The sequence below is a fragment of the Thunnus albacares genome, chromosome 11 (assembly GCF_914725855.1).
Source record: "Thunnus albacares chromosome 11, fThuAlb1.1, whole genome shotgun sequence".
NCBI classification, from domain to species: domain Eukaryota; kingdom Metazoa; phylum Chordata; class Actinopteri; order Scombriformes; family Scombridae; genus Thunnus; species Thunnus albacares.
In genome coordinates this window covers 27,620,660-27,648,098 of record NC_058116.1, presented here as the reverse complement: position 1 = coordinate 27,648,098, position 27,439 = coordinate 27,620,660, and the positions used below count along the sequence as shown (strand labels likewise).

General features: G+C 38.9%; 2 protein-coding genes across 4 annotated transcripts; one reads left to right on the top strand and one right to left on the bottom strand.

Annotated features, from left to right (window-relative positions):
* The first annotated feature begins 436 nt into the window (after window positions 1–436).
* On the top strand, window positions 437–14,262 carry stk17b (serine/threonine kinase 17b (apoptosis-inducing)). 2 transcript variants are annotated; one of them, XM_044365074.1, is made up of 8 exons: window positions 437–558; window positions 814–996; window positions 6,454–6,666; window positions 8,051–8,189; window positions 9,161–9,287; window positions 9,791–9,839; window positions 10,124–10,303; window positions 11,613–14,262. In XM_044365074.1, exons 1-8 carry the CDS (start codon window positions 485–487, stop codon window positions 11,848–11,850), a joined length of 1,203 nt encoding a protein of 400 aa, XP_044221009.1. In that variant the 5' UTR covers window positions 437–484; the 3' UTR covers window positions 11,851–14,262. The 2 variants fall into 2 exon arrangements, with proteins under 2 accessions (XP_044221009.1, XP_044221010.1); XM_044365075.1 differs by having other exon boundaries at window positions 455–703.
* On the bottom strand, window positions 13,167–27,116 carry c11h2orf69 (chromosome 11 C2orf69 homolog). 2 transcript variants are annotated; one of them, XR_006405901.1, is made up of 4 exons: window positions 26,331–27,116; window positions 18,528–18,766; window positions 14,868–17,284; window positions 13,167–14,775 (listed from the first exon to the last, which is right to left on the bottom strand). XR_006405901.1 is itself a non-coding variant. In XM_044365076.1 (3 exons), exons 1-3 carry the CDS (start codon window positions 26,634–26,636, stop codon window positions 16,807–16,809), a joined length of 1,023 nt encoding a protein of 340 aa, XP_044221011.1. In that variant the 5' UTR covers window positions 26,637–27,116; the 3' UTR covers window positions 13,167–16,806. The 2 variants fall into 2 exon arrangements, 1 of the variants encoding a protein (XP_044221011.1); XM_044365076.1 differs by having other exon boundaries at window positions 13,167–17,284.
* Window positions 27,117–27,439: the final 323 nt, after the last annotated feature.

The following is a 27,439-nucleotide window of genomic DNA, read 5'->3' as shown; positions in this document are numbered from 1 at the left end:
ATTGTATTGTATTGTATATGAACTTGATGCTAAAAAGACTGTAAATGTGGCAGATATCCACTTGATGTGACTAACTCAGCCTGCTGAAGCCTCATATAAGCTTCACATCAACTTTTAAATGCATGTTTGCACAGAAGGAGGACTGTAGATTTTGGACCCCATCACTTATATATTGTAAGTGCATTATGAAAGGATCTTCTAATGGTCAGTATGAACAGCAGGAATGATTACAGCAAGAAAAACATGTTTCACTGTTCATATGAACACCTGACTGCTGTTTTAAGACACACTTGAAAAACTGTGAACCTTTCCTTTAAATATAGTTGGAGGGTAAATCCATATTCGCGTTTTCAAATTAACCTGACCTCGCTTTTTTCAAACTCAACAGCAGTGCGCATGCGCTATGACGCTCCGTGACGTGTCCGGTAAGTGTCAAACAGAAGGATGTAAAAAAAAAAAAAAAAAATGATCGAAACGTCTCCGGATGGATAAACTCACTCAGTTATCTCACCGTCTCCCGCACCGACAACTTGGACTGTTTACTCGCCGGAACCACCTGTACGTGTAGATTTTATAGACTAGCTTCTCCTTCTCGCTTGAGTTCAGGAAAGTCGGTTTAACTCACTTTTGAACGTTGACCGTCGAGCTAACGACGGTTGAGCTAACCGGAGTCGGTTAAGTCGCCAAAGTAAACAGCAGCACGGTAACCACCGCAGCCAGCAGTAACATGTTTAACTAATGTAAAAGCTGGCAGCGTTAAAGTTAGCTAGTGTCTTAGGTTAGTTTTTACCGTCAGTCTCTTTACTTTCTTAGCGTTGGTTATCCAGCCGGTGTAGCTGCGGGCAGCACGGCTGATACCGGAGGGGAGACGACGATGTCTCGGAGGCGGTTGGACAGTCGCAGCGGGCTCTCCGCCGGGCTGCTCGCTGAAATTCAGACCCCGATCAGCACGGAGGCGATGGAAAGTGTGTATGAAATCACCGGAGAGCTGGGGAGGTGAGTCAAACTGGTATGACTGCTGTGCTGGGAGGTTCAGTGGGTCCCAACCCAGCAGAAAACTGTCTGCTGGAAGTTTAAAAGTTGCTCAGCGATGCACAATAACACTAGAAATTCATAGGACTGAGATATATCGAGTGTTAAACTTGTATTTGACACTTATGTGGATTGTTGATAAGGAAGTCCAGCTGGTATATACTAACAGTTAGTGGTGGAACAAGTATTCAGATCCTTTATTTAAGTAAAAGTACCAATACAACAGTGTAAAAATACTCCATTTCAAGTAGAAGTCCTGCATGAAAAATCCTACCACAGTAAAAGTACATAAGTATTATGAGCTTGATGTAGTTAAAGTATTGCAGTAAAAGTACATAAGTATTATGAGCTTGAAGTAGTTAAAGTATTGCAGTAAAAGTAGTGGTTTGGTCCCTCTGACTGATATATTATTATATATGACATCATTAGATTATTAATAGTGAAGCATCAGTGTTAGAGCAGCATGTTACTGTTGTAGCTGCTGGAGGTGGAGCTAGTTAACACTACTTTATATACAGTTAACTAGTTTAGTCCAGTGGTTCCCAACCTAGGGGTCAGGACCCCTCCAAAGGGTCAGCAGATAAATCTGAGGGGGTCGTGAGATGATTAATGGGAGAGGAAAGAAGAAAAAACAAAGTTCTGATACACAAATCTGTTTTCAGTCTTTTGACTTTTTCTCTAATCTTTGATTTTTGGTGAAATATTGGATCATTTGAACATTTATTGAAATGAAGCCATGTGAGAAGTTTAAAGTGAAAAATCACTTGGTGGAGCTGTTAACAACTCATAGACATGTGAAATGTGACCCCGACTACACACTGCTTTATGTAAGACGTCAAAAGCCAAAAAGGTTGGAAACCACTGGTTTCATCTTTAACAATGTGTTGTATTTTAAAAGCTTGTTATATTATCCATTGTGTCAAATCTTCATCTGAAAAGTAACTAAAGCTGTCAAATAAATGTAGTGGAGTGGAAGTATAAAGTAGCATCACATGGAAATACTCAAGTTAAGTATAAATACCTCAAAACTGTACTTAAGTACAGTACTTGAGTAAATGTACTTAGTTACTTTCCACCATTGCTAACAGTACAACATAGACAGTATTGCATTATACAGAAGTCTGATGGCTGTATAATCACACTATAGACTGAAATTTACAATTACTGTATAAAGTTTGGCAACTATACAAACTGACAGTTCTTAGGAAAACCTTATCAATACATTGATCCGACACCCAGGAGAGCCTGAGAGTGTGTCAGGCATTTATTATGGCATTCAGCTTCACAGAAGTATATATTTCCATGAAGTGTACTACTTTTCATATATTTGATACTAGTGCTAAAATGATCAGTAAGTTTGTTTGTTTGTTGATGATTGTTGAGTCATTTAACAAGATGTCAACAATCCCCAGTTCCGGTTTCACAATTGGTATGAGTTGCTGCTTTTCCCTTTTTTTACATCTTTGTGAAATCAACTTTTTGGACTGGTGGTTGTTCAATACAAGCAGTTTGAAGACATCACTTTTTTGTCATTTCATTGGTCTAAAAAAATGGATAGATAAATAACTAATAACAGAAATAATCTGTATTTTCAGCGCTGTTTGAGACTCTGGAATTAAACATTTCCTAATTCACTGGAGGAGGTTTTCTTAGCAGCTTATAACACAAAACAATACAGTACTGTACAAAATAACAAAAGCAACCAGATGTAAGATTAACGACCAGATTGCTGTTGAAGAAAACGTGTGGTGAACACATGAAATTATTTCCTGGAGAACATTGTACTGAGCAAAACAGTTTCTGTATCCTGAAAAAGAAAGTTTAGAAACTAAACTGGACGACTGAATGAAGTAACATTATTATTACAGATTCAGACATGAGAGTAAAAACAGAATAATTGCCACATACGGATTACAGAAATACTTTAAAAAAAGACTACAACATTTCCTTTTTGGGCAAATGTCGCTCATCTAACCAGTTATAGTCATAAATACTTATTAAGTCTGTATTTTCTGTTATTTCTGTACTTGCTTTCATGAACAGCACAAGTGATTTAGTGCACTAACATTAACAGCATGTGGACTCTGGACTGTAAGCTTGAAACACTAAATACACGAGTGCCAGGTGACGTGAGCCCGCCTTGCTACCAGCAGACCTTTGTCATGTGTCTGCCGCCGTGCGTGAACCATGGCAACAGCTGATGGTGGTTGATGATCATATTGTAAGATCTCTGAGGTGTGTTTGAAGTAATGTGTCATACTGCATGCACTATAATTCTGCTTTAAAAACAGGAGGAAGGAAACAAGCACATGTGGACAGCAGACTTTAGAAAGAAGAAATGGCACAGACCACTTCTGTTTGGTTATTTGTGTGTGAGTTGCCAAAAAACAGGAAGTTATGAGATGCAGTATTTTAAAGAACATGGGAAGGGCAGTAGTGTTAGGCTGAAAAAGTACTTTGCACCACCTACGGTCAATCATAGTCTTAAATTAAGACAGTGACCTTTGAGAGTGGAAAAAGTCAGATATATTATTAATTCATAATAATATGCCTGATATGAATAGGTCATTTATATCTGTCGATTAAGGAATTGGTTAATCAGTATTTTTAAATTGACACTGAGTAACATGATGGTGTAGTGTGAAAGCGATCAGTTGTAGCTGCAACTCTGCAGTTCAACTGAGCTTTTTAAGCTATTTTAGCTTATTGTTTTGGTTGCACAGTTGGCACATTAACTATATAGTCTCACCTACTCTAATAAAACCACTGTACATCACCTGCCCAGTGCTGGTCCCTGAAAGACAGACAAGTTAGTGAAAAGCCGGAAACGTAGCATTCAGCAAGCTAAAGACCCAGATATAACAACTTTTTAAGAAGGTGATGTGTGGTCGCAGTGTAACTGTTAGCTTGTGTTGATGTTTTCCACCACATACTGTCCAAAAATTGATTGAAATTAGAAAATATTCACATTTAAATCAGAGAATTTTGGCATTTTCTACTTAAAAAAAAATTACTCAATATGATAAATCGATTATCAGAATAGTAGGTAATTAAATTAATATCTTCCAACTAATTGATTAATCGACTTATCGTTGCAGCTGGAATTGTTCTACAATTTAAAGCCCTTATTAAGCACAACAAGCTGTAAACATACCATAAACATAATATTGCCTTATAAAGTTGATATGACAAACAGTTACCTATTTACACACCCAGCAGACACACAGCAGCAATTCATGAGGGAAATGTTCCAGTGCTTCACTATGTTCATCAGCTAGTCGCTAACTTTGTCTGTCTGCTGTTTGCTGCTGGACGGGTCGTGTACAGTGACTTTATTACTTAGACATTTTTCACTTGCAGCAGCTGCCTGCTGCTGCTGGAAAAAGGTAGGTGAGAGCTGTGAGACTGAACCAAAACAATTAGCTGAAAAACACTTAAACACTCCACAGAGCTGAGAGGAACTGCAGAGTTGGGCGATTTTTCTCTACAAGTGACCCTTTTACTTTACATGTAATAGCTTTTATCAGTTTGAATAAAAAAATATTGATTAGTGCGGCTTTAAAGTCAAGAGCAATGACTCTCACATGTTCCTATAGCCTAAAGTGATGTCTTACTTAGCCTTCCCACAAGCTAAATAAAGCAAACATTTCTGAGCTTGTAACAACAAAATCTTCTCTTTTCACTGGATTCATGACCAAAATGCATTTTCAACTGTCAGATCACTGAGTCATTTTTAATCACTAACCCTTCTAACATTTTCTACCCTGTTACTGAATGACTGCCAGATAGTACAGCAATATATGAACATTAAACATCATCATGCTCTGCTACCAGTCTTTAATTATAAACATATTTTGAGTATCATATGCTAAAACTCCATGAACATATAACTTTTTACAGTGGTAGGAGTACGATGATGTAGCTGCACCATTGTTCCATTGTTCCTGCTGGAGCTCTGACCTTAACAATCATTGCTCTTGGGTGCTTTAAAATCTGTTATTTATGGATTTCAAACTTTATTTCTGTTGCTGCTGATATTGCAAGGCCTTGTGGAAAAGTGTTTCCACTAAATTCATAAAATAGCTGAATGTCAAAAAGGTTTTCCAAGTGAAGGGAATGTTGTAAAAGTTGGTTTGGTTACCTGCCGGTTTCTAAGAGCTAAACTTCAACCATTTTGGAAAAACTGTAGACTCAAATGAATACACATGAATCATCAACACCATATAAGCACTGCATGCTTTTGATGATGTTAATCAGCCATGATGAAGTATGACACTCACGTCCAGTAGCAGGCAGCCACTTGTATCTTCAAAGACTTGAATAACACCAACAAATACTGCAGCGATCAAGTCATGACAGCAACGTTAACACTTAGTTATTTAGGAATGTACTGGCAGTAGATAACACATGGATGTCTGTTATTAATATAATGCCAGTATTTGTATAGTGTCACTTACAAATAGCCATGTGTTAGAAAGGCTAGGAAATATATTAATTGATATAATTTATTGTGTTTTATTGGATAAATTAATGGATAAACCAATCAATATATCTCCCAGGCAGCCTTGACTTGGCCTTGTCTTATCTCTAATGTGAAGCTTGAACTATGATTTCTGATATCTGAACATTTATTGTGAGGCATATTGGTATGATAGCTCTATATCGTCATTTATTAGAAATCAAAGCTCTGTAACTTGACTATCAGGGTGTTTCCACCACAGGAACTTTCCCAGGGGACCAAGAACCTTTTGAGGAACTCGGGGGACTTTCAACTAAAGGAACCAGGGACTTAATATAGTTCCTGTAGGCCTAAAAAAATTCCCTAGTCTGGGGGAGGTTTTATTTTGCAAAGACACAGGAATGTTAGGGGCGGGGCTCGCAAGGATGGCACCACAGCTCCTTTAAAAGAAGTACTCTAGTATCGTTATTAGGACGAGGGAGTACTTTTCTCATCGTTTGTTATAGTTAAGAGTAAAGTTAGGCTTTGCTGTTGATGTCCGACTCATTTTTTTAAAAAAAGAATGAGAGAAAAAGAAGAGAGAGCGAGCTAGAGATTGAATGAGGGAGAGGGAGCAGCGGTAGAGAGAACAAAGCAACCGACTGAGAGAAATAAAACTTTATTTTCTGATAGTTTCATGTTGTTCTGTTCTAAACGCCCAGCAGATAATTTACTGTGGAGAGGCTCTCTGAGTTTTCAGTCCTTTATTTCCTCCTCTGAATTTCATCTTCTCTTTCACTCATTAACTCAAACATCAGAGTCATCAACAGTAAATACAAAGAACAACAGAACAAATCTTGTCTTGTTGTTTCTCTCAAACCCCCGCCGTCGTTTTTTAAACTCGTCATGGGTCCAGGTTGTATTATCTACGTGGTTCTTCAGATGTGGTTCCTGAGATAAATGTCTCACTTTCTTCTTCGTAGGGGGAAGTTTGCTGTGGTGAAGCGCTGCGTGGAGAAGGCCACAGGCAAAGTGTTTGCTGCCAAGTTCCTGCGCAAGAGGAGGCGAGGTCGCGACTGCCGGGCGGAAGTCATTCATGAGATGGCCGTCCTGGAGACGGCCTGTAACAACGCCCGAGTGGTCAACCTGCACGCTGCCTACGAGACAGATCACGACATCGTCTTAGTGCTGGAATAGTGAGTTCACCGCAGCACCAATAACATCTTTTTACTGTCTGTCTTTTGTTTTTTTTTGGTTGCACAGAACACTGAACCCTCATTGGTTGAAATGTAACTAAAACATGTAGCTAAAACGTGTCAAACTAGCCGTTTTTCCTGTGAATGCCAGGTTTAAGGGCAAAGTCCTGTTAGTCTGATCTGAAGTAGCTGTCAAACAATCGTTTTTTTATGTAATGCCAACAGCTCATTCTTCCTAACAGGTTTATCAGGATTTCTTTCAAGACTGAAAGATCCATGTTGGCTGAATTACAGCACACAGCTCGAGGCTGAAACTCCAGATCACTCGACTGAACATTTTCTACGTCATCATCACGTCTTGACCTGCGTTGACCTTTCATGTTAAAGTCATGATTTCATAGGAACCGTCCTTCTACGTCTGCCGTATCGTTCATCTCGTTTTCCTCGTGACATCCAAAAAGAAAGTAGATGTCAAAACAAGATCTGTAGTAAAGACTTGAACACACAGTGACTGTTTGAAGGTGAACTGCTGTGATTTTCCAACTACACGCCCTGTACTTGTTGTCAAAGACATTTCAATGCTTTTATGAGCATTAAGACAGCTTGAACAATTTAATGTGCTCATCTAAGACAGCCTGGACAAGTTAAAACAAGGCTATTAGGGTAGCACCAAATTACACACTTAAATAACCTGAAATGTAATAAAATCTGATTCACTTTGTTCTCTGTGCACAATTTTAGGGCTTGGCCCAGCGTATGTGCGTGTGTGTGTGTGTGTGTGTGTGTGTGTGTGTGTGTGTGTGTGTGTGTGTGTTTTAGTCAGTTTTGGCTAACGATCCTACCTAGAATGAATCACAGTACAATGAATAAGCAGGAAGGACTTTGCTAGGACATGCAGCATCAATCTACTAATCCTCCTACTATGGGTTAGCCTCTGAAACCACCAGTCCACCATGCAGTCCATTTATATGATATATTTTTGTTTTCCAAAGTCTTCTTCAAAGTCCTTCACATACAAACTGGTCACATACTGGAAGCCAGCGCCTCGCCACTCATTCACTTCGCCTCACTCAGGAAGTCCGCTTTTGTTTTACAGCGAGTCGAGTCAAGTCAGTTTTATTTGTATATCACGAATCATGCCTCAGGGGGCTTTACAGTCTGTACAGCAACACAACATCCCCTGTTATCGAATCAAATAAGCTAAAAACTCCCTTAAAAAAAACCCTTGATGAAGCACCACATCGTTTCCTGTTATTTCTCTGCTCTTTATGACACTTTAGGAGATGAACGTTTCAACAGCCTGTGTGTGTGTGTGTGTGTTTATCTATATTGTACATATATATATGTGTGTATATATAAACAGTGTGCTTGTGTGTCTTCACAGTGCTGCAGGTGGAGAGATATTTGACCACTGTGTGTCTGATGAACTGCTGCCAGAGGCCCAGATCACCCGTCTGATCAGGCAAACACTGGAGGGAGTCCACTACCTCCACCAGAGCAACCTGGTGCACCTAGACCTGAAGGTCTGCACACACGCACACGCACACACACACACACACACACACACACACACACACATACTGTAGGAGCATTTAGAATTAATTGTAAATGGGTAATTTTGTGATGGTTTATATTTAGGTTATTTTGATTACTATATTTCTAATATTGTTATTTGTTATTGCACAGTCACAGTGATTGATATAATGAGGTCACATGGTTATGTGTGGTGATATTCTTATAGTTTATATAAGCACCTGGTCACCTGCATGGCGGTAAGAAAGAGAGAGAAGGTGTTTTTGTATCTGATCACTGTGATTATTTCAAGTTGATCTTCTTCGTTAATAACAGTTATTAAACATCATTTTTGATCTCAGCGAATCTTTTCGGTCGCGTGTCAGACGATCAGCAAACAAGGCGCTGCTTCAGCCTCTCAGAGACTTTTTGCTTTGTTTATTGTAGTCGCACACACACACACACACACACACACACACACACACAATCACATGCATGAGTGTCGCCGGAGCTGAGGGAATCTATTTTTACATGTTCACTCGCTTCACCACAGACTTCACCCTCCAGAACTTGCATGTGGTTTTGCTTTTTCAAAATAGTTTTGCACTCAAAAGCCCAATTTCCTATTTCTATGACACAATTAAAGGATGAGATCACAATTTTCAAGTGTGTCTTAAAACAACAGTCAGGTGCCCATGTGAACACTGAAAGACGTTTGGCTCTTGGAAACAAGTTGCTGCATTGTAGGTTGAGTGGCAGAGAATAATGCAGTTTATTAATAGTAATGTTTATACAGTGTCATATGGTCAATATGTTTTCAGCACCTAAACAAATAATCGTGTACTTACAGAAAGGCAGACGCCTCCCTTTATTGAGTCAGTGTTCAAAGAGAACTTGAAGTTATGATTTATATAATAAGTTGAAAGTACTTCTGATGTCTACCTGATGTTCACACTGTGTTCCCTCTTTGTGTGTCTGTCAGCCGCAGAATATTCTCCTGACCAGTCTGTCTCCTCCGGGGGACATAAAGATCGTAGACTTCGGGCTGGCACGCAGGCTGGGTGCGGTTGGAGAGCTCAGAGAGATTCTTGGCACACCTGAATATGTGGGTAAGTCGATGTTCACGAAACACACTTTCATTACACAAACATATCAGACCGATGCAGTCATCACTTGAAAAAAAAAAAAACATATGAAAGTTACAGTCTGAAAGAAAAAACTCTCTCTACAGTAAAGCCTGATTTATGTGATGCTAATAGAAATGACTCTGCAGGTCTCAGGAACATATTGTCACTTGTTTATAGCTATTGAGAAACCCTTGGTTTTAGAATGTCAACATTAGCATTTCATAAACACTGAAAGGAAGAGGCATTTAAATGTACAATCCACTGTCACTAAAGAGATGTTGGAAAGGTTAGAAGTAATTAAACAGACCTAAAGAAACATCAGCTGTAGCTTATCAGTTATGATAAAAACACAACTGTAGTAAACTTAAAGGACAGTGGTGGAGAAACAAAAAAAAACATAAGGTATGAAATGATACAGGACATCACAAGCAGACATTCTTTCAACATTGTATGACAGCTGACTTTTCTTTCACATTTTCATTCAGCTCCAGAGATCCTCAATTACGAGCCAATCACAACAGCGACTGACCTGTGGTGAGTCTGTCCTTGAAACAGTGGAGCGACTTCATCCTGGAGTCTGTTCAGCATTTGTTCAAGGATTCATTATAGTGACTTTAATTTAAAATGAAGTTATGGGTATGTTTATATGTTTTCATGCTAGCCTTTGTTCTCACTGCTGTGGTGGAACAAGTAATAAAAATATGACAGATGTTTTCTTAATAATTTATTTAATCAGCAGCTCTGTACGCTCGATTGCTCGTATTTAGCCCGAAAGCTCTCAAGTCCTTATTTTAAGCTCATCCATGTGTGTCTCTCAGGAGCGTGGGCGTCATAGCCTACATGCTGGTGACGGGCGAGTCTCCGTTCATCGGGGACGACAAGCAGGAGACGTACCTGAACGTGTCCCAGGTCAACGTGGACTACAGCAGGGAGTCCTTCTCCAGGGTGTCTGAGCTGGCTGTTGACTTCATCCGCAAGCTGCTGGTCAAAGCGCCCGAGTGAGTAATGACAGCGTGCGAACTCATCGCAGAAACATCCTCAGAATAGAAACACAAGTCAAATGATTTATATGCGATTAGATCAGATTGTAATGTTTGCACTGAGCTGTAAATCCAACGACACGAACCGCACAAGACGATCCAACACACACGTCATGTTTTATTTTAGACTGATCACACATCAGCCAGCAGGCCGATGCACACGGCACACACCGGAGTCAAGAGAGCTTTTTATCTTCTTTACACAATAGTGTTTTTGTCCATAAGAAAACACTGTTGTTACTATTTAGAAATGATAGGGCTGCAGCTGATCGATTAATCTGCTTGTTATTTTCTCGATTTAATCTTTTAGTCTATAAAATTAATTATTTCTCAGAGCGTGCAGTAATGTCTTCATTTTCTTGTTTCTTCCTCAAGATTTTTAATTAACATATGACAAAGAAAAGCAGCAAATTATCACGTTTGAGACGCTGAAACCAGAGAATATTTGGCTTCTGTTAAGTCCGTTTTTTTTTTTGTTTGTTTTTTTTTGTTTTTTTTGGGACAGAAACGATTATTAGATCATCAAAATAATTGCAGATTGATTTTCTATCGATTGACATTGATTAATAGGCTAATCGCTGCAGCTCTGCTAATTATCCCACCTCCATTCATCATTTTGACTTTCCCTTCCCCTTTAATCAGGTTATAGATTGTAAACTATGTATTAATAAATCCACTTAAAAAAGAAAAAACGTTTTTAAACAGGATTTACTGCTTCAGGACATAAATATAAATCTTTATTTCCCTGCTGGAATACAATAGTTTTCTGAACGTTGTCCACTGAAAAAAAAAAAAAAAGAGTTTCACTTAAAGGAGTATTCCACCAATTTAGCATTTCACTCTTGTAACACTGTCGGATTCACGTCGGACAGTTTAAAAAAAAAAAAAGGATTAAAATCGACGCAGCAGAATCAGAAATATATCATTCATTCCTCTTCCCTGTCAAAACCTGGCACCTACATTACCCACAATGCACCACAGACAGTTGGTGATTTGGGTGTGTTATGCTAGTCGATGAATCAGCAGTTTTGTTTATCACTTTCACAGTTTGAGTCATTTTTCGAGCGTAAACATTTGACGGTTCCAGCTTCTCAAAATGTGAGAACTTGATGCCACCCTGAGTTTGAGGAAATAGTGACGAGCATTTTTTTACAACTTCCTGACATTTTATGAAAATAATCATTAGCTGCAGCCTTTAGATGAGTCAGCTCTTGATATCTCCAGGCCGGTGTTTAAACGTTTAACGTCGTGTTTTTTTTGTCCACAGGGATCGGCCCAGCGCTGCCGAGTGTATGAGCCACCCCTGGCTGTGGCAGCAGCAGTTCTGCGTGAGCCCCGAGCCCGCCGCCACCCGCACCGTCCGCGAGAGGAGCTGCGGCACCAAGTGGGCGGCTCCACCCGAAGACCCCGAAGACAAGGAGAACTTCCTGGAGTCTCCTCACTCTCACGCGAAAAGGTTTCGCTTCGACGACGAGACGCTCGCCGCAGGAGACGGTGACATTTGAAAACACGAAACAGGAAAGAGGAGGAAGTGACGCGTCACGCAGGGGGATGCCCACTTCTTCCTCTTGAGCTTTTTAAAAAAAAAAACAACCAGCTGTTCACTGCCCTCTACCCCAAGAGTACTTATTTATATTCCATTTAATTTGTCAATTACAAGATCGACCACTCAAACCAAAGATAACCAGCTACATTTTGTAATCTGTCACTGATTCGTTACTGTTAAAAATGTTAAAAAATTGTGTGGAAAATTGTACAGTATGTCTCAATCATGTTTAACCTAAAGTATTTAATATTTCATGGTTATAATCTCTGGTATTTTCAAAGGGCTGCAAATACTGTAGTTATTCCTGTGCTGATGAAGGCTAGTTTGGAGTATTTCAAGGGAAATCTATGCAATACTTGTGCATTTTCACTATCTCTTCACAAGAAACCTTAGAAGTTAATGACGCTCTGCCTTAAAAAGTCGGAAGTTAAGTTTTAGTCAGCAGTGCTGGTTATTATTGGTCACACTTGTGCTTCAGCAGAATTTTGTGATAACTAGATAAGCTAACTGCAATGAGGAAGTATGACAACATCCTTATTTGCATGTTCAGGAGAATTAGAGACGGCAGCATTAAGGAGAAGCAGGCTTTTGTCTTTTGTGCCGCTGCGTTTTTTTTTTTTGTTTTTTTGTTTTTTTTTGAGTTAAAAGTCGGTAAAAAAAAAGAAGCTGCTGTCCGTCTCATGGGTTACCTGCAACGTTGCTGTTCATTATACTTCACATCCAAGCTGCACTTCCACTTTAAAACAACCAGCAGAAACGGCACACAAGCATGTTACTGTACATTCCTTCTGTATTTGCCTTTTATTCAAATCTGCAATATCTTGAGGGTTTAAATTTAGCTCAGGGTTTTTAGATAAAGCTCATTTTAATAGCGTATTCCTCTTCACAAGAACCGCACGTCTAGCGTTTATCAGCTGAGATTAAAATATTTCTATTTTTCTAGAAAGGAAAGCTGACGAGGAAGACTTAAAAATAAAATGTAACAACATCTACTCGCGGGTTTTTGAGAGTTCAGGGCATTCCTGTTTTTTAGTAAGCCAGAAACTTGAAACAGTAACGGCTCGAAAAAACAGTGACTCATGCAGTTGTGCACATGCCACACCCGCACTTACTCAAATGATTTCCTCACCGAAGCTGCAAGTTCCTCCTTGTCAGCTGGCAGAAGTTTAAAAAAAACAAAAACACGACTTTAGCACTTAACTTCACGAGTATCGAACCGATAAGCAAAAAACTGGAGTTATTTATGAAAGTTTATACGTTTTTTTTTTTTGTGTGTGTGTGTGTGTGTGTGTGTCCTTGAGCGGTTCACCGGAGCTCATCGTTTGTTTTTTCAGTCCCTCACCAAAGCCATCCAGTCTGCTCTCTCACTCTCTGCATTACAATATACTCTCGTCCTCTCTCTAGTCTGGGTGCCTGAAGTGATATATTCCTGTTGTTTTCATCTCAGGGCATGCTGCTCGCTCTCTCTGCTCACTGTGTTTTGTATTCTTAATCTTATTCTTATAGGCATATTATTATTATTATTATTTATGTGCTGGACTTATACTTTATATTTTTTATGTAAATAATGAGCTCACGTGTCTTATAATAAAGTTTTGAGATTATGGTTGGAGAGAGACGGGTGACACAGGATGACTTTTGTTTTAAAGCAAAAAGATGCTGGCGAGGTTTCAGTGTGACGGATGATTATTGGAAGATGAAAGTAAGGGTTTGTTTTAAGGTGGAACTAGGAAGTGAGACTACACATGGAAAAGGAGAGATGAGTCAGATGGTCAGGAAGGAGATGATTCAATACTTTTTATGGATTTGGAAACGTGATGAAAGAAGCATTTAAAGGAATAGCGGATAACAGTGGAGCTGTTGAAGTTGGGATGTCGAGTGTTGAAGATACGTGGACATGAAAGGCTTTTTTCTGGGTGATGAGAAAGTGAGAAAGAGATGATTTCACTGTAAAGGTTTAGAAGTAGCTGGATGTTTGTTTGAAGAAGGCCCAAAGCGTGACAGAACCTCTGAGCAATGTGAAATATGAGGTGCTGTTGACTCACAGGATTTGCCATCTTTTTGTTCAGGTGAGACCTGAATTAAAAAAAACAAAAAAAAAAACAAAACACCTCACGTCTCCTGAAACGCAGCTCCGGAAACCCCGATCGCTCTTTAACCTCTAGTGAAACATTCCTCTGTTTGTTCCTGAGGTGCCAAACCGAATAAGACCACATTGTGTTTGTTTGTTTGTTGTCCTCACAGCTGGTACAATGGCCTTTGTGTAGGAGATGGGCGTCTGCAGCCACGACCGTGTTCTCATCTGTATGCTGTCATCCTTTTAAAAAACAAAAAAAACCAACAAAAAAAAAACACAACTGGAACACCACACTGTAAAAGATTTTCATCTCAAGTAATTTAATCTCACTGAGCTAGCAGATTCCACTTCAGCTTTTTTCTCCAAACAGCTGACGAGTATGTCTCGTTATGATAGCGTCAGGTGATTATAGGAACCGACTGTATAAGGACATAAGCTTGAATCTTTATTTCATCTCAAGAGTCTTTTTCTACTTTGCTTTTTTTTTTTTTTTTTTTTTTTTTCCTAATACCTCATACAAACAGGTGGCTGTCTTGAAATCAATACGGCTGAAACGATGTAACTTCACAGAGGAAGTTTCACAAGTTTTAAATTTCTCAAGCTCAGCCGACGCTGCCCTCCCTGTTGTTGCAGCAAACAAGGTTTCAAGACTTGACAAATAGATCCGGAAGAGAGAGAGAAAGACTTGTTTTTGCAGTGCGGTGACGTCACGCGAGCCCAGCAGGGATCTCACTCACTTTGCAGGATGACGAAACGTTCGAACCCATCAGACAAAGTGGCTCGTGTGTATGTGTGTGTGTGTGTGTGCTGGCGTTTGTCTCTGTGTCACTTGAAACGTGACTTAATGCTGTGGTGTTGATATTGTTATGCAGCTATTGTACTGTGTTATTTTCAGTTACTGTGTGTGTGTGTGTGTGTGAGAGAGAGAGTGCTCATTGTGTGAGCAGGGAGGCGCTCAGCTGGCAGTCGAGCTGTTATCCTCACAAACTGGTGCTCCAGTTAACGTCAGGCCGACTGATGTCAGCCAACATTCCTGTTTGTTTCTCCTCGAACGCAGCGAGACTGAAGGAAACTGTATGTTAAAGAGTCAAACCAGCCACAAGCACAAGCAAACACATGTTTCAGAGATGTATGTTTATTTTGCATTTTATATATATTTTTTAATGTATGAGCGTTCTGATTGCATTTGAAATGACTAAGAAAAAAAAAAAAAACCCATAATCCGTGTTGTATTCTGATCAGCTGCAGGCTAATATTTAGGCATCAAACAGCAAAGTGAAAAAGCTCATTAAAGATCGTAGAAAATATGTGACGCCGTATTTGTGAAGTCTTCTTTTTGTTTCTGATGTTCTGACTCAATACAACATGGTTTTCTCTTTTGACTTCTCTGTTTTTCTAATTTCTCCACACTGCTGCCACCTGCTGATTCAAAACAAAGCCTGAAACAAACCGCACGTCTGTCTGAAGACAGTCAGGTGTCCAGGTGAACACTGAAACTAGTTTTTCTTGCTGTAATAATTCCTCCTGTTCATTCCAACCATTAGATCCCCTACAAATATTCTTACAATGTAATCACCTACATCGTATGAACAGATGAAATGATTACAGCAAGAAAAACTGGTTTCACTGGTCATTTGGGCTCCTGACTGATGTTTTAAGACAGACTTGAAAAACTGTGAACTCGTCCTTTAACTAGTGATGTTTTTCTATTGTTGGTTAAAAGGATAAATTTGCAAGCAGATGAAGTTTAAAACAACGTGCACATTATGTTAGCTATAAACTAGCTACAACTGTAAACAACATAACCTGAAGCGAGTAGTAAACATAGTGGAATGATTTGAAGTTACATTCAGCAGAAATGATTAACAGCCATCACCAAAAGTGCAAAGATTCTGTGTAAGCTTACATACAGTAGAGATCATAGACTGGAATTAAAACATCACAGATTAATACACATGCTGCCCACACTGACATATCTAATATAAACAAACCGCTTGATTTCACAGGACATTCAACAACAAACTATCATGTTTCTGATAACACACATTGCTGCTGTCAGACAGTAAAAGAGAAAAAGGTTCAGTATATCACACATTTCTGCCTCTATAGAAAAATAAAACAGGACATGAATCTTCTAAATGTTTCTCTCTTAAAAGGAAAAATAAAAAGGAGTCTAATAAATTATTAGTAAAATTATTTGTAACAAATCTATTTTGGACATTGAAAGAAATGAAGGAATGGAAACTATGCTTCATTAATTGGCCACACATTTGAATACAATCATGAATCATTACCAGCTGTTTTAAGTTCAAACATTCAGTCATTCATGTGTGTAAAAGTCGCTCGATCACCTACGTAACGAGAATGAAAGACGATGTAAGCTGCTCTCAAATGCAATGAAAACTCTCAACCGAAACAACATGAATCATTCATGTTTCTGCAGCGACTCGAAGCTTCAGCCTGAATCAAAATGTAAAAGTTACACTGAGCGTAAAGAGGAAAGAAGAAAAGACGACAGCGGATGTTAGAAGTATCCATCATCCATGTTTCATACCTGCGTGTTCCTCCCTCGGATTCTCTCACAGGCAGCAGGGCCGAAGCCCCCGGATCATTCAACCTCGGATTAAGTGCATTTTGCAGCGGAAAGAAAGTACAAAGTCCAGCGCAGCAGCAGCATCTGTCACATGCTCTACATTCTCAGCCCTTAAAAAATCACAATAATGAGGTAAGACCAGCGAATAAGACACTCAAGATGTATTCTTAATAAATAATCTAAAGCGCTCGGTTCGGCTCAGGCGTGTGCGTGTTGTGTCTGAAGTGCTCGCTCTAAAGCAAAACTCAAAACTCCTGGATGACCCTGAAGTGGTTCTCGATCGACGGGGGCTCGTCCTCGAAGTGCAGCTGCTGCTGAGGAGAAGCCCCGAACTCCTCCAGGGTCTTGATGAAGTGTCCGTGCTCGCGGCCCACCCAGGCCCGCATGGGGTCACACACCTCGTAGGGGGTCACGTGGGCGTGAACAGACACTCCGCTGGCGGCCAGCTCCTTCAACACCTGCTTGTCCGTCACCCAGGTCTCGCTGCCTCCCGGGTGCCCGCCGTCCAGCCAGAACATATCTGAGATGGTTTTAACGAAGTGAGACATCTGCGGGTCGGCGCGTGCCCCGGCCAGCTCGTACACCATCTGGTTCAGCACCACGCAGCCTTTGCTGAAGCCCACCAGCGTGAGTGAAAACCCTGAGGGGATGCCGTCAGGGCCTCCGTGAGACCGGAGGGGGTTCGGTAGGTTGGCTCGCTCCATACCGTGACTCAGCAGGGCCCTGCAATCAGAAGCGGTTCAGACTTCCTGTAAAACAACAGGCCTGCAGTACAAACTGATGCGGTAAATCATTATGTGTTGTCAGAGGTGATGATTCAACTCCAAAGCTTCTGATGTTTTAGCAAATCTCTTCAACCTCGACGATCTTTTAATGGCAGCTCTCTTTCTGTATGTGACAAAAGTATTTGGACAGTTACACGTTTTGTTCTTCAGGCTCTGTGCTTCAAAACATTCAATTTGAAATTAAGTAATGGATACTACATTGAAGTGCCAAGTCTCAGCTTTAATTTGAGTAGGTTTACATCCATATAGAAAGAACTGTGTGGGCGATTTGGCCCTTTTAACACATACTGCCCACAGTTAAGAGGTTCAAAAGTAATTTGACACTTGGCTACTAAATGTTTGTTGGGCAGCTGTGTTAGTTCGTGCAGAAAAGTGCTTAAACGTGGCTCAGAGTTGATTGAGAGTTGCCATTTAGACTGAGGTGAAGTTGTCTGTCAATATGAGGAGTAAAGACCAAGACGGTGGAGAAGATAATAAGAAAGCTGCTTTATCCAAAAGCCTCAAAAACAGAAAAGCTGCAGTTCACAAAAAGAAAGCAGTTAACTTGTGGAACAAAAAAGTTCTTTGGACTGAAATCAACCGTTATTAAAATAATGGAAAGAGGAAAGTGTGGAGAAAAAAAAAGGTCTTTCAATATTGATGTAAACCTTCTCAAATTAAAGCTTAAATTTTCCATTACTTTATTTCAAACTGAACGTGCTGGACCGTGTAACTGTCTGGACTTCACGCTGCCAAGATTTTTGAGACCTCGACACATTACATCATGTTTAGTTTATAACTGATGCACGAACAATTCAGAGCACTCGTACAGTCACTGTAGCAGCAACACAAGTCATATAAAGTTTAATATGTAAATGTCAGCTTTAGTAAAAGGTGAGACAATAATCACTTTAAATATATGAATTTATTGTGAGGTGTTTCTGTTATTTTGTACATCCTCTCTACATATTTACAACTGTAACTTGTTGAGTTTTGACACTTAATAAATAGTATTTGGTAAATATATTATAATATATTATAGCGCTGCTAATACACTTTAGATACATTAGTGTGTAATAAAACTGTCTCTGTGTCTGTCTCACTACTTCTTGTATTGTTGGATTTGTTTGTTAATGAGCTGAGAGATAAACAACAACACACCTGATAAATCTGATAATGTTAAAAGTTTCCAGTCGACAAACCTGAGGTGATGAAACGCTCCGAAGTCCTGTGAGTACGTCGAGTGCTCCGGCGCCCCGAACATGTTGCTTTCCACAAAGTTGTGGTAGCAGCTGAACTTGTGGAGATACATGCGGGAGGCTCTGACCACCCACACGTGGTGGTCGGGGAAACGGCGGCCCAGCGTGAGGGCGACCTGCTCCAGACTCCAGCAGAGCCACTGGGCTCCTTCCGGCTGCAGAGCCATCTCCTCCTGGAAGTTCTGCACAAGCACACACAGTTTACAGCTGCAAGATACGACTTTTACACACTGGAACAACATGAAAAACTGGATATACACCCAGTAACGAATATTATTATTATATTTGTCTGTGTCCAAGTGTATGTAGTGTGTGTGTATATCCCTAAAACCCTGTGAGTAGGTTTTTAATCAGCAGGTTTTAGAGCTGCAATGATTAGTCTTTTGATAATCTGATAATCGTTTCAGTCATTTTTTAAAACTAAAATATCAAATATTCACTGATCACTGTTTCTCAAATCAGAGGATTTGAAGTTTGTGTGTCATACATGACAATAAACTAGAGCTGCAACTAACGAGTATATTCATTATCAATTCATCTTCTTGATAATAAATAGAAGATAAAAAAAAATGGAAAAATGTAATTCACAATATCTCAGATGCCACTGTGACATTTTCAATTTACTGGTTTTGTCTAAGAGTCCAAAATGTTAAGATATTTAATTTACTGTCATATGACAAAGAGAAACAGCTGATCATCACATCTGAGAAGCTGACAAATGACTGAAACCATTTATCAATTATAAAAATACATACTGATCACTGACTAATCGTTGCAGCTTTACAGTTAACTTATTATCTTTGGATTTGGACTGGTGACATTTGAAGACGTCACCTCGAACTCTAAAATATCTTCTGACGTTTTATAGACAAAACGATTAATTGATAATGAAAATAATCAATCTGATTATTTCTGCATAGTTCTCATGTAAGAGATGTTGACGTCGTGGAAACATGTAGGTCAAACCCACTGAACTCTGTTTCAAGTCTGTTTTCATGTTTTGATCTGAGTCCAAAAACACAAACTAGACTATAATTAATATAAACTTCATTACAGAGGAATGTGTGTAAAATGATGGTTAAAACATTTATAATCCTCCGTTTAGTTGATTTGTTGATAATTTGTTGGTTTTAAATCATTTGAGGGGTTATAAAGTTAAGTCAGTTTTTATTTCTCCCTACATATGATGCACCACATTTATGGGAAAAATGGTCATATTACACTATATGCACATTTTATTTTATTGACAAAATGATTAGTCAGTTAATGTAAATTAGTTTAGGAATGAACCCTTTTCCCTTTTTGTGCAATTTTTAAAAATTGTAGAAATTGCTAATTCGTGTGTTCTTTGATTCTTTGCAGATATTTCTTGTTTTTAAATCAGGAAACAAATACACATTAAGTCTAAAGCAGCAGAAACACTTGTGTGGTTACTCTGTTTATGTGACTGTATAATAAATCTTCTATCAGCATGAAGTGAGTTATCCTCCTTAAACTGAATACAATCAGAGCATAATAAATCTAAATCTAAAACAAAAACATGCAGCAGCAGTTATTTATGGGTTTTTCTGACACATGTTGGCTTCGATCTGTGAGCCAAATAATAATAATAAAAAAAAAAAGAGTTCTTTATATCCGCTCCTGATAACATCTATGGTGAGAGTCTGTCTAAAAATCAGCATGTTTGACTCACTCAATTAGTTCCATCAAGCAGCATCTTCTCAGACTGTCGCTGACACTGTGTGGTCCTGAACACAATGACCTCTTTCATTTTATTTACATGGAAACATCAGTGTGACAGCATCCTGCGCACACACACAAACGTCTCCTGGGAAATACCACCACACTGTGGGAATATTAACACTTGCCTGGAAAGTTGCCGGATGAATAGCAGAGACGAGGAGAATGAATAGACGGACAGGCCAATAGAAAAGTTATAATAAATGAGGGCAGGTCTCGAATCCTTGAAAGCAATTAGAAAAACTAATGAGTGAGATTTAATCTGCGTTTACTCCTCCGTATTTATTACACTTGATTAGTAAGAGCCTCTTCAATTTACTGAGAAAACAAACAAAAAGCCTCTGAGAGCTTTGCATAATCTGACAGCTGCTGCAATTACAGGTTTGGCACAAGCTGAAGAGACACTGCGAGAGCTGCACACATGTGAAGAAACACACACACACACACACACACACACACACACACACACACACACGCACACACACACACACACACACACACACATACACACACACACACAGTCTCCAAAATGTGTCTGAACAAAGTGTCTGTTCTTCATGATACCTTAAAACAGCCGTTCTCAGACTTAAGAACGCTGCGGCCCACCAACCCTTTAATCTGAGATGAATTATTTGCTTTTATATATTTTTTTTATTTCATCAACAGAACAGAACAGTTCTACATGAACGTGAGTCTACAGCAGTGTAAATTAATAATCCATCCACATTCATGTAACAGTCTGCAACGCAACAAATGTCAGAGATTCAGTGCAAATATCGAATTGTTCAGCCTGGATAATAAAACACTTTCATATAATATTTCACAGTATTCAACCAAATATCAACATGAAGACAAAACAGACAGAAGATATCTAAAGCCTGACTGATACTGGACTGTTGGGGTCGATGCTGATACCGTTATCAGGGAGTAAACTAATTCTGATGTTGATATATTGGCTGATAATCTTATATACACAGAATTTATACAGAAACTCACATTTTCTTGCAATGATTCCTCAAATGTGGTTATCAAACACTTGTGACAAAGATATTTGACTGTTTAACAATAAACTTTATTGTATAAAATGACACTGAAACAGTAAATTTCACTGGGAATTTAGTAATTATAAATTACTATTAATAAAAAAAACACAGAACAAAAAACATATGTACATATATATTAAACTTGAATTAAGAAAAAGGATCAAATATACATAAAATGCTGCTATTATAACTTTAAAAATATCAGGACCTATCAGACAACATATACACTGATACCGATACATCTGTGATCATTTATCTGCTGACCGATGTGTCGGTCGGGCTCTAAAAATATCATCTGAAGGTTGAATCAGGCCGACACTTGCATAACTTACTTGTAATTATTAAAATCCATCACAGATGGACTCGTTAACGGCACAAAACAAAGTGTTCATTCTCACAAGTCCATAAACTGACATTAACAAACATCTTCTCCAGTCTCTGTGAGACCAGCTGCAGTTTATCTACATACGCTGAATATCAATCATGTTGAGTAACGTTTCATTGTGTCACCTGCAACTCACCGTGTCAGTCTTGATGTCGGGCTGGAAGGACGTCAGCTTTAAGCAGAGATCAGGATCAACATCCAGTTTGTTCCTTTAACTTTGTGCTGAAAATCCAGTTTCACAGATACAGTGAGCAGCAGCAGAAGCAATCAGAAACATCAGCGCCCTGTTAGACAGATCAATATATTCTGAGTAAACATGCTTCTATGTAAAGATCCGTTTCAAAGCAACATCTCAAGATGACTCCACAAGACCGTCCTGCTCCCTGGACCTGAGACCTGCGATGGCATCATCATCATCATGTTTCCCCGGAGCTGCTTCCTCAGTGTCTGCAGGTGATCTCTGATGGTACGGAGGTCAAGATCCTCTTAATTGAGAAATTCACAGATTGTCAAATGACTCGTAGTCGTTCTGAGATTTAAATCCCAGCGATCGGTTCTCTCACTTTCCATGAATCTTTCTTTGTGTTTTCAAGGATTCATTTTGATCCTCTGATGATTATCTTGTTGAGGTTGATTCTCCAGTAAAGGCTTGATAACCAACGCTCCATTTTAACTCTTTCTCCGCCAGTGACGAGATAGAAGATACGTTCCGGATCAAAGATAGATCAGATAAATGAAGAATGACACGAATTTAAATCTAATGGCTTTGTTTTATTAGTGCTGATTACTTTTTTAAATGCAAATATTTAATCATAAATATTTTATGGTAATTTCAAACTTAATTACAAAATTGAAAATTAAGAACTTTTATTATTCATTGTAAACGACCTCTTGCGACCAACCTGCAGTACCTTCACGGCCCATCAGAGGGCCGCAGCCCACACTTAAGGAATCACTGCATTAAAGGATAAAAGCTGGTGATTTTCTATATTTCTCTTATTGTAAACAAATGTCAAATGCTCGAGGACGTACAAGTGTTCAGGGCTGCAGCTAACGTTTATTTTCATTATTGATTTATCTGTCAGTTGTTTGATCTATAAAATCTCAGAAAGTGATGAAAAATGTGTCCACAACCCCAAAATATTCAGTTTATTGTCACAGAAGACTAAAGAAACCAGGAAATATTCACATTTAAAACATTATCTTCTTATAATAAATGACTCAAAACAATCGATTATAAAAATAGTTGGTGATTAATTTAATAGTTGGCAACTAATCGATACATCGTTGCAGCTCTAATATCGTTGTGTGTATCCAAAGTCTGATATATTTTATTCCTCCGTCGTTGTCCTGAACTATTAAAAACTGGGTGAAATGTTCCTTCATCATGAAGAGTTTGGTCACGTTAGTTTGTTTAGAAACGTCTCAACAGACTAATAACAGCGATCAGGTTTTCAGTCTCAGGAGAGTAGTTCTGTGTGAGGCAGACGCTACTGAGCATGTGCAGAACACGGTTCTGTTTACAGCTTCACTAGCTTGTTGTTCTACCTCTTGACTTTCTGCTACATTATATATTCCCAAATTAAATTTCCCCCCAAAAAAACACAAAATTGATCCACATCAAAGGATTTGCTGCAGACAATTTTAATGTTGGAACAAATATAGAACCACGTCTCTGCAGTGCTGTCGCTAATCATGATCCTAAAGTGGAAACAGGAGTCCGCTTGGCAAAACGTACCCTGATTCATACTATTCTGCTTGGAAAATGCTGCTCTCAGTTAAATTCTGTGACTTTTAATGAGCTCTGACGAAGGACCATATAAATAAACTGCAGCTGAGAGCAGCCAAGTGTGACGAGGTCAGATAGCTCCACTCATCTGAGGCTGATTTTAGTTTCCTGTGTTAAAGTTTTGAGTTGCAGTTGATAAGAAGCATAGACTGTATAAGATAATGGACGGAGCCACCGTGACGTTACCCATTAGTTTATGGACTTATGTTTTAAAGCCTCAAGTTTGCATTTTGACTGTCACCATCTTGGATTTTTGGAGCCAGAAGTGACCATATTTGGACGAGAGGGTGGAGTGGACCCTAGCGCTAGCTGCTAGCTTGGTTAGCACGGCCCATTTACAGTCTATGGTTATCTGTGATAATGCTAATGCTAATTTTAGCGAAAAACCGGCTTAAAACCATTAAAACAAAATGTACTTACCGGATATAACTGAACATCGGACTCCTTCGAGGGTCTTTTAGTAAAAACTAAAATGTTAAAATTAACTTTCATGAACTGAAAACACATTGAAATAGCGACGGCTATACCTATACTCTGTGAATCTGTTGTTACACCATGGTTACGTCACCTAACCAATGTTGTCACTTTGGTAACGACTTGCCTGTGACAGCACCCACCTGTCACTCACAGAGCCCACGACCTGAATTATGTAATTTTAAGCCTTAATAAAATTTAAATGAGTGAGTTATATAAAAATTCACCCCCTGTACAGTTGTCATGAAAGGGGAAATTAGCTATAGAGACCAAAACTGTTTTTTGTACCAGGTTGTAAACATGTTTATTTCTGCTGTAAGGTTGGGCAGTTTAACATGGAGGTCTATGGGGATTGACTGGCTTTTGGAGCCTCAGGTGGCCGTTCAAGGAACTGCAGTTTTTGGCACTTCTGCATTGGCTTCATTTTTCAGCTGCTTGATAATAACTTGTAAGAGGAAGAAAACTTTGCCCACGTGACCAAAACAAAAGCACAAAGTTTGTCCTTTACTGTATATTATATATGCAGACTTCTACATATTCTATTAAGAAAGTTGGATAATTAACTCTAATGCATAAAGGAAGCAGAAGTGTGAGACTCCATGCAGGTGATTTCTTCAGTTTATTGAGTTGTTTTCATGAACCAGCAGTAAAACAAAAGTACTTACTCTGCTGATAACCTTCCTCACACCAACGTGAGGCATCACATGCTGTACACAAGCTGTTAAAAGTTTTTACATCTGCAAAATACATGACCATTTTCCCATAAATGTGGCAAATCACATGACATCAAGAGTTCATGTTACTGTCGGGAGTCTCACGGCTGCAGATAAAAGACATGTGAACTGACATAAACTATGTACTTCCTTAAATTATTATAAAACAATCAACAACAAATCAACTAAATGGAGGATTCTGAATGTTTTAAACATCATTTTACACACATTTCTCTATAATGAAGTTTATATTAATTATAATTATATATTTTTGGACTTTGGGACGTTGACTTAAATCAAGATTTGAAAACAGACTTGAAACAAAGTTCAGAGGGTTTGACCTGCACGTTTCCACAACATCAACATTAAACAGGTTGTTCTTTTTTGTTTGTTTTTTTTACATGTGAAATTTGCAGAAATAATTAGAGCTGCAACTATGGATTATTTTCATTATCAATTAATGGTTTTGTCTATAAAATGTAAGAAAATTGTGAAAAATGTCTGTTATAATTTCTTAGAGGCCGAGGTGACGTCTTCAAATGTTTTGTCCAAAATCCCAAGAAATTCAATTAACTATCATGTCTGAAGCCAAAATGCTTAAAATTCTCACATTTGAAAAGTTGAAACTAGAGCTGCGACGATTAACTGATCAGTCAACCATCAGAAAATTAATCAACAAATGTTTTAATGTTTCGTCGTTTGTCAAGTATAAGTGCCAAACATTCTGCTTTCAACTTCTCAAATGTGATGATTTGCTGCTTTTCCTTCATCATATATGACAACGTATTGATATCTGAAAGTTTTGGACTTCTAGTTGGATAAAACAAGCAAATCAACAGATCAATAAACCCCCCAGGACCCCCTGTGTCCCCACTCAACTGGATATCGCTGTGGAAAAACACAGCATGCCTGTTAATACTGCTGTTGTCTGGAGATTTTTGATGCCATTAAACACAGAGTGATAAAAGGTAAATACTTAGTTCAACTAGACAGCGTATAGATTCACTATGTGATTACAATAACTTCTTCTTTTAGACATGTAAACCTTCGAAAACTGCTCTTTTTGTTCTGTACTGTAGATCCCCTTTCCCCTGTCTGTCCATTATTTATTTATTTATTTATTTATTCATTCTGTATCTGATGTGAACATGTTTTGTTCTACAGTGTATTTGTCTATATTATAATGAATAAACTGTATTTTTTTTCTTCTGTCAATCAACTAATTGGATTAATCGTTGCAGCTCTAAAAATACTCCCCATGTGATACTAGCTTTAGACTCAGACTACTGTGGATATCAGTGAATGGAGATGTTTTGGAAACCTGCCCTAAAATAATTGATTAATTGATTATAAGATATTCAATTTATGAATGATTTATGATTTATTCAATCATGGAAACCAGGAAATATTCACATTAAAGGAGCTGGAACCAGAGAATATGGACTTTTTTCCTTAAATAATGACTCCAAATGATAAGTTGCTTATCAAAATTGCAAGTGATGAATTTAATAGTTGGCAAGTAATCGATTAATCGACTAATCGTTCATCCTACCTGGATATCCAGATCAATAAACCCCCAGGACCCAGCGTGTCCCCACTCACCTGGATATCCCCGTGGAAAAACACAGCGTGCTTGTTATTTCTGCCCCGGTCGTGCGGGTTTGAGATACCCTGATGACCCGATGCATCAGGCCGGAGGAGCAGCAGGTCGTTCACTCGGTTCGGGCTGAAACCAGGCACCGCCGGCAGCCTCTGAAGCCTCCGCAGCGGGCTTCCAGAGTGAGCATCCCGGCTGGTTGATGCATGCCGCCCCCGAGGTTCAGATGATGTCGTCGCTGCCACGGAGGTCATCGCTTTGGCCACAGCTGTCAGAGCAAAGCCCACTGCAACTACTCGGGCGGCTATCATAGACTCTAAAATAAGAAAATGATTTGGCGTTTTTCTTTTCTCCACGCACTCAGTCCATAATGCTGCTGCTGTCAGCTACGCAGCTAACTGACGATAGCCGCATCACATTAACGTCAGCGCTAGGCCCGGGCGAGTTTTATGTGCTAGTTTAACAGGTATACTTATCGTTTTACGTCGTCTTCTGACCGACTGTCTCACATTGCAGCAGTTTTAAATAGAAACTCTATATCACTCTTATTTTATTCAGGCATTTTTTGGTGTTTTTTTGACCACAAAGAGGCGCTGTTTGTCAAAAACTCCTTCACTAACAGCACCAACCGTTCCTATCAGCAAACGGCACTTCTGCGCATGACAGTTTCCTCTGACATCAAAGAGAGCGCGCATTGATGACGGCGAGATGATTCACTGCCGTGTACTTCCGTTTTCGGACAAACGTAAACAGTTGAGCGCTAAATGCAACAATAAACGTAAATGTAATACACTCTATGAACGTGGGAAAATTACTCCCAGTGTAAAAGCTTTAAAACAACATTAAAGAAGTGCACATCAAAGTTTACACATTATATATCCAACAAATCTATAATTCTTCAAATATTTAGATATTGAAAACAAATGTAATTTTTGCAATGATGAACCAGAATCTTTAACGCATTTATTTTACGATTGTTTTTGGACTCAAATGGAAGATTATATGTTGTGTAAAACTAATCGTGATATTAAAATTCAGTGTAAAAATGTCATTACACATTTTGTACATGATAAAAATAGCATTGAATTCATTGTAAACTTATTGATTCTATATG